The sequence below is a fragment of the Malus sylvestris genome, chromosome 5, assembly GCF_916048215.2.
Source record: "Malus sylvestris chromosome 5, drMalSylv7.2, whole genome shotgun sequence".
Taxonomy (NCBI): Eukaryota; Viridiplantae; Streptophyta; class Magnoliopsida; order Rosales; family Rosaceae; genus Malus; species Malus sylvestris.
The window spans coordinates 13,314,005-13,321,786 of NC_062264.1; the positions used below are offsets into that span (position 1 = coordinate 13,314,005).

The 7,782-nt window shown below is 40.2% G+C and overlaps 2 protein-coding genes across 5 annotated transcripts; both read right to left on the reverse strand.

Annotated features, from left to right (window-relative positions):
• Positions 1–724: 724 nt before the first annotated feature.
• Positions 725–2,928, reverse strand: LOC126622564 (thioredoxin O2, mitochondrial-like; the record flags this gene model as incomplete). Its single annotated transcript, XM_050291348.1, has 4 exons — positions 725–2,253; positions 2,503–2,582; positions 2,693–2,743; positions 2,838–2,928. Coding segments are annotated over 4 exons (267 nt in total), but the record flags the coding sequence as incomplete, so codon positions are not given.
• An 11-nt stretch (positions 2,929–2,939) lies between these two features.
• On the reverse strand, positions 2,940–7,580 carry LOC126624280 (uncharacterized). 4 transcript variants are annotated; one of them, XM_050293316.1, is made up of 3 exons: positions 7,316–7,580; positions 6,974–7,242; positions 2,940–6,616 (listed from the first exon to the last, which is right to left on the reverse strand). In XM_050293316.1, the coding sequence occupies exon 3, from the start codon at positions 4,811–4,813 to the stop codon at positions 3,338–3,340; it is 1,476 nt and encodes a 491-aa protein (XP_050149273.1). In that variant the 5' UTR covers positions 4,814–6,616; positions 6,974–7,242; positions 7,316–7,580; the 3' UTR covers positions 2,940–3,337. The 4 variants fall into 4 exon arrangements, with proteins under 4 accessions (XP_050149273.1, XP_050149274.1, XP_050149275.1 ...); XM_050293317.1 differs by having other exon boundaries at positions 2,940–5,732; positions 5,914–7,242; XM_050293318.1 differs by having other exon boundaries at positions 2,940–7,189.
• Between the last annotated feature and the right edge of the window lie 202 nt (positions 7,581–7,782).

The following is a 7,782-nucleotide window of genomic DNA, read 5'->3' on the forward strand; positions in this document are numbered from 1 at the left end:
GGGATTCAAATGCGTATTTTATTATGGGCCATTTTATTACTTAAAACAATTTTAAGAAAAAAAAAAATACCACATACCACGTTTTTAGTTCACGTACTAATTGAATCAACAAAATTATTTAATAAGAAAACATTGCAATTTGCATAATTGCCATATCCTACCCTCTCTTTAGACGACCAGCCAGCGAGATTTTACGGCGGCAACCGGACGACAGGATTTTTCAGTGACAATGATCAGCCGATGGGATGATCCGGCAACCAGTGACTTCATTCTCTCATATGATTAAAAATATTATACAATTGCCATCGATGGGGTTGAACTCCAAACCTCATGGTGAAGATCAACTTGTACCCCTACATCACATAACAACTTGTTTTGGGTTGAACCCCAAAACAAACATTGTTTGTAAAATATTGTCTACTCAACGAAATTCCTTGGTAGAAGACAGCATCGATGACTCAAGCAGTGAAGGTGACATTGAGAGGGACACGAAGGAAGCACATGAGTATAGCACGCTAGTACAAAAAACACTTCGTTGCGTGCCAATGTCGGACCAAGGCAGTGACAGTAGGGTTTGCGCGACGCATGTTACTTCCCTATCACGCAAAACTGCTTTGCGCAAAGCAAGTTTCTATGTCGCGCAAACCCTTGTTTTTTTTTTGGCAAAAATACTTTTTATTTAAATTTTTATAAATATTGTAATTAAATTATAAATAATAATTAATAAACCAAGAAAAAGTATTTAATTATAAAATATATGAAAATGTATATACAAGATGTCCGAACAAAAAAGAAAAAACTACAACAAGTAGTCATCTATGTTTGGCTACTGGGTATTGAATGGGCAAAGTGGTTGGGAGGTTGAAAGTGGAGCAAGATCAGGTGCTGGCATCGAGATTTGAAGGCCGGACATCTGTAAAGCTTGTAAGATCATACTCATCTTATCATTCTGGGCCGATAACTGGGCTGCAATCTCGGCTTCCCAGGCTGCTTCTTGGGCCGCAAGCTAACCTTTTAGGGTTGCCACTTCCTTCGTCAGTGCTGACCTGTCCTATTGTCGATCTGGAAGAGGAGGCACCCGTCTCACGAACCCGCGCCTTCCCCATACATCGAAAAAACTTAATTTAGCACATGTAAATCAGACCCTACTCCAACGTCAAATTTAGGAAAATAAATAGATGATAAAGAATGAATTATGATCCAAACTGTCAAGTCTCTACTCTTCCCATATACATTTTGTCCATATAATTTCCGTCACTTTATCCGAGGCGTGCATCAAGTACAGATAATTCATAAATCAATGATTTTAAACCAAAGTGAGGAAATAAAGTGCATGTGTTTCCACTATAACAAGAAAACAGCTCAATGAAAAATACGGACATTGATGATAAAATGTAGTATAAATAGAGCATGTATAATAAGTTAATAACTGATTGCAAACAGGAAAAAAATTATGACTTACATGGGTACCGTCACGTCCATCTAAGGGAGAGTCATTGACACCAAAAGTCATGGACACAGTTGATCACCTAAACCGTCATCACATAACAATAGCACCACAGAAGGTTCCACATTGCGGAGAGTTTTTTGGTTTTTGAATCTCAAAATGGTATATCATATGGTCCAGCAGTAAGCTCCAAAGACACAAGTGCAAATGAATTATGCAACTACCACGTTTTTCACTAGCTACTTTCTAAGTGTCATCAACACCAGTAGTTTTAGTTACACACACACACATGAAATGGAAATCCTACGATAGGGTTTAATATAAATTGAGGTAGAACTGATCACATTTGGAGAAACTTGAACCACTAAAAACTATTATGCATTTAATACAAACACTGCATTCACAAATGAGAAAGCACACAAGTGTAGTGTAATGTACTAAAGAATTACTTGTAGAGTTTTCCAAAAGTGTCTCTCAAGCGAGCAACATCAGCACCAACAACTTCAGCCATCTTCTTCCCATCTTGAAAGAGATGGAATTTAGGCTGCCCCAGAGTACACACATCAAATTACGAACCAAATGGATCTTGGATTTTACCATATCCAAGTAAAAACATATAGAATTACTAAGAAGCAAAACCAGTAATAATCCATTCAAAAGACCATCTTAAAAGATCATCCCACGAGTGCCATGAATAAAAGAAGCTATATACGAAGAACAAAATAAATTGGAGCATTTTCTTTCAAACATAATAAGAGCAATCATTTACCACAGCAGAAATATTCGACTTGCTCTGTAAGTCCTTCCTGTATATAGAGTAAACAAGGTTAGGTATGAATTTGAAAAAAAAATTATGCTCCCAAATTAAAAATAAATGAAATTACGTTCAAACTAGCTAACCATTACATGCCAGATGGCTATGAGCCCACAAGTAAAGTTATTGCTAAAACTAACTTGAGAATTGAAACCCGTAACAAATAACTAGATTTCATAATTAACAACACTTAACATATAACTAGGTTCCATAACAACTAGATTCCTATGCGAATGCGCACCTCATCGATGTCAATCTTATATTTTGTTACATGTGGGTATTGCTCGCTCAACTCTCCAATGACTGGAGATATGAACCTGCCTGCACAAGAGATCACACCAAAGTACCAATTTTATGTTCAAAACACATAATTACGCCACACTTCGTGCCAATGACTTTGTTGCTTAAAAGAAAACGTATTTTGAACTTACAAGGCCCGCACCAGACTGCAGTGAAGTAGAAAAGTGCTCGCTCAGCTCCGTCTATATGAAATTTAACATATAAATCAGATAATTTGCAAAAATGTTTGATAAGTTTTCTCAAAACAAAACAATTTCGAAAACCCAGAAAAATTACCCTTAGCTTTGCTGATTGCACTGTTGTATTCATCCTCTGACTTAATGACAACAATGTTTGAGTGATACGATCCAATTCTCAATTCCCTTAATCAGCCTGCAAGTAGCACAAGAAAGCTATGGAAGAAGAGGGAAGGAGAGAAGAAGGAGCAGAGCTCCAAATATTTTTGTGTTTAATTTCTTTTTGTAAATTCTGATCTGTTTTCAAACCAAAGAGCAAGTGCTCTTATACACAAAGTGTGACTACTGCTAGCTGGCACTTCTAACAAATTCCCCTAATAACAAGTAAAACCCTCAATTACAACTAACTTGACTCTTAATTTGTGATTAAGATAATCACAATCCTAAGTTCATAACATTGCCCTTCCCTTGAAGAACAACCTTGTCCTCAAGGATAGGATTAGAACATGAAATCTGGAACTGTTTGCAGTGAAGTTCAACAAAGGAGTCTTGCAACCGAAGTGTGAATTTGTTGTTCTTGGAAGGAATGTGAGAATTTTGCTAAGTCAATACTGCTTGTGAGGAGACTTTCTGCACTAGACCTTCCTTTGTGCTCACTAGCAAGGTGGTGGAAGGCTCAACTTTGGGAGCTAAGGAAGAAGCATAAGACCACCAATTATGAAGCATAAAAACTTGCAGCAACACACTTGTGAAAGGACATGTTTTCAATTCAATTGTTATGTTTCCAAAATCTGAGTGATGGATGAATGGTTGGTAACTTTTTGCCCACGAGGATTGCACCAACGGTATCTTCTTGTAGTCCATACTTCCAGAGACCAGGTGCTTGCTGTTACAAACTGTGAGAATGCTTCCCTGGACAAGAACAAGACCTTGGATTAGTGCCTCCACAACATCCAAATCCAGATGATTGGAGGGCCCACCAAGCAGTATTCTGTGCAGTTTCATGGTAGTTATCTTGGCAAACGCATCTCTGCTCCTCTGACCACCATACAACATGTACCTAGGCTGGAGTGCTAGATTCCCAGTGACACCAAAAGAACCCACGTGAGGTTGGAGATTTTGTTCAGGCATTCCTGGGAAGCAGCGCATCATATACAATAAGGGATTAGAAGATGATTCTAACCCGTCAATGCGGTGCTGACTGAACACAGCGATCTGAACCGTAGCCAAATGGAAAACTGTCCCAGAAATTGGTTGTAGCTCTCTTGCAATTAGTTGGAGTATCGTTGATTGACCAATACCATTTGGCCCAAACCATGTGATGCGGCTGTCAAGGTCAATTCCAAAATTTAAATTCCTAAACAAAACGGGTCCGCATGTTGCATCACTGAAACTTATTGTAGGAGGACCAAGTTTGTCATCGGAAATCGGGAACTCCAATTTATAGTCAGGGTCATTTACAATCTCATCCACATGTCCCAACCAGTCCAAAGCCTTAATTCTTGACAAAGCTGATAGATTGGTAGCTTCCCACAAATAAACTGTGCTTGCAAGAGCTATTACAAGGTTATTGCAGCTTCCCCAAACCAAAAAATTGAGGTAGTAATCATCTACGAGGTGTGGAGCATCCACTGTCTTCTCTGAAGGTTGAGGAATGTGTCTTTGGGGCTCTGCTGGTTTATCCTGTTTCAGAGAAGAGAACTCACGCAAGATCATCTCGATAGGGCCTTTCCTACCTTTAAATAGCATCATGTTTGCAAAATCAAAATCGATTGCGGACCTGCTTAGTATGAACCTGTCCAACTCTATACTAGCATATGTGAAACCATATTCAAGCAAGATAGTCTTCCATTGAGACAAAATAGTTGTTGACATAAGATGACCCAAAGCTTTAACCCTGTCATTCACCTCCCTCAGTGAATTACAAGAAGTTGGTAAGTAGGTGTACAAGGTTACCACCTGAGAGTTCGTAGTAATACATAGGTGTCTGCCATCTACTATCCTGGAATCCACCAAATATGTAGCACAACTGCAACAATCATTTACATCCACAACTCCCCATTTGCCTAGCAGCATTTTGCAATTTCTCTTCCATAACCAATTCTTCCACCATTGTAAAGCATTAAAGCAATAATTCTTTTGTTAGTGAAGAGGTGATTTTTCAAATGCTTCTCAGATTCAACTTCGTTTACAAATGACATGACAATAAAATCAACTCCTTGAGAGATTCTGAATTCAATGTTAGACCGATCCTTAGTAGACAGAGTTGGGAGCTCATAGTTCCTCTCTACAAGCTTCATATCTCTCCAAAACCTGAATTTGGCTCGAAGCAGGAATAGACCAGGGTGTGTGCACTTACAACGCATGCCGCTTCCTAATTTTTCAAGGACTTCAAAGTGTGCCATTACACCATCAATAACAAGTTCATCACCCTTTCTGATACAACCAGAAAAACCTTCATAGTTTGTTTGTCCTTCGGTATTGTTCATAACCGATACCACTCCCTTCTCATTCAGCCGTTTGATCTTCCAAAGGACATCGTCATGCCACTCCCTCGTTTTGTGATACATATTGTGCCCTGCCACATTCCTCAAATAAAGCACTTCCAAAGTGTTTTGTGATCTCAGAAGTGAACCAATAAAGGACTGGCGACCACCTGAAGTATCAAAAACAATTTCACGGATAACAGTAGCTTTCTCATATTGTAGCACTTGCAGTAGACAAGAAAAATGCACTGCATGATTGATGAAGTCAAGCTGTAGGATAAAAATTTGAGAGTACTTGTCACAACGGTTCTCCTGGTGCTTGGAACAGAGTATCACCCCTAGAATTTTAACTAATCTGCCTCCTGGATCCCATCCATTCCAGAATTCACCCCTAGTTATGAAAAATTGAGAGCATACAACCTTGTTATGAAAAAGAGCGGTCATTCAATCGAAGAGGTTTCCTGCAGCATCCTTGCTTTGTCTCTTAGCTATTTCATCAAACACTTTCTCTGCATTCAAAACCATCATCCATTTGCCAACCTCATACATGCTGACCCACCCATTAATCTCATTCACATAAACATCATTCGTGACCATCTTGCCATCAGTATAACATGCAAGGAAACCATGGAAAAACCAATGCCACATGGCCTTCCGATTTTTAAACTTGTACATCAAAGATCTCAATACCTGATGTCTACGTTTGGTGGTGTTTGTATTCGTTGACGGCTACTTGCAGAGGCGAAGAATCTGTAATTTGACGCTCCTGTGGTCTCCATAACCCTTAATGTTGATGTTATCACTGGCGTCATGTAGTAACCATTGAAAGGGGCCTAAAGCTTTGGCTCTTTCATTACTAAGAGTTAAACCCAGACCCTGCACACTTGTTGGAGCTTCCTGATTGCTCAAAAATGGTTTGCTATTGTTGGTGTGGGCTGCCATTGAAGCTTTCGAGTTCGACTGTGGCTTGATCGACGGAGCTGCAATTTCTCGCAACACTGGTGATGACGAAAACAACGGCGGAATGGAATGGACTTCGATTGGCAATAGAAGTCTCAGCGGATTGTCGTCTCCTTGAAGTCCGGGATGATCGAGATTGATTGATTTCATGTCATTGGAAATCGTCGGGGTTGGATCAGAAACTCCCCCATTGCTGATAGCGAACATAGAGGTTAGGGTGGAGTCTCCTTCAGCGTTGAGAGCCAACTCACGAGCATGGCGGATCTTAGCAAGGTAGGGTGCGAATAAAGCATCCAAGGTCTTGCGAAGTGAATCCTTGTTCGCAGCAACCATGGCACAAAACGTAGGTGGGTGTGTGTGCATAGGAGGGAAACCAAGATTCGAGAAGGATGATACCATTGATACGATCCAATTCTCAATTCCCTTAATCAACCTGCAAGTAGCACAAGAAAGATATGGAAGAAGAGGGAAGGAGAGAAGAAGGAGCAGAGCTCCAAATATTTTTGTGTTTAATTTCTTTTTGTAAATTCTGATCTGTTTTCAAACCAAAGAGCAAGTGCTCTTATACACAAAGTATGACTACTGCCAGCTAGCACTTCTAACAAATTCCCTTGATAACAAGTAAAACCCTCAATTACAACTAACTTGACTCTTAATTTGTTATTAAGATAATCACAATCCTAAGTTCATAACATTGAGGAGCCTGAAATTCAAGTTAATCAAGAATTCAATTTAATGAGCTATTAAAACTTTGGACAATGGCTGAAACAATAACAAAAATACGGAGTACCTGAGGGCGAGGAGCTAGGTCGGAGCTGCAGAAAGTGAAGGTTTGGGGAGTGGTGGAGGGAATTGGAGGTGGAAGGGGTTGCTGTGGGAGGCGAAGGTGGTGAGGTGGGGATTGAAGAAGCCAGGGTTTGGAAAGAACTGGAAGGAAGGCTGTGACGATGAAGAAGCGCAGTGCAGAACTTGCTGCTATTGCCGTGCCATGGCTGCACCGGAATTCCTTGCCATTTTTGTCTCTCGCATTAGTTCTTTATGTATCAAGCAAAACCCTAACTGTAACTTCAAAATCCAAAACCCTAGTTTATAAAACGCAAAAAAAAAAAAAAAATTCAACAAATTGTCTTACCTTAAGATTGGAGTGGCGAAGTGAGCACTTAACAGCTAGTGGTGGAGGACGCGACTAGAAGGGGGAAAACAATGGTGATTGGCGACTTGGTGAGCGGTGACTAGTGAGAGGCCGTGCAAGAGAGCTTGGGGAGGTGGAAGGAGAGGACGACGCACCTGGTTTTTAGGGTTTCGTTCGGCCTTTGCGATTCTGCGATAAAGACAGAGACCGAGTGAGAGAGAAGGGAAGAGAGACCGACTGTTTTCCAATTGCATGGTTTGCACCTACATTTTGGACCTCCATTTTGTCCAAAGTCATTGACTTTGCGTGACAAACGCAAAACTCTTTTACGCGTCGAACGTGACCTACGTCGCGCAAAGCTATTTTGTGCCATTCCTCGCGCAAGATTTTGGGAAAATTTAAACAAAAAGCGTATTTTTTATAGTTAAACTGCCAAAATTTTAACACATTGCACGACGCATGTATAC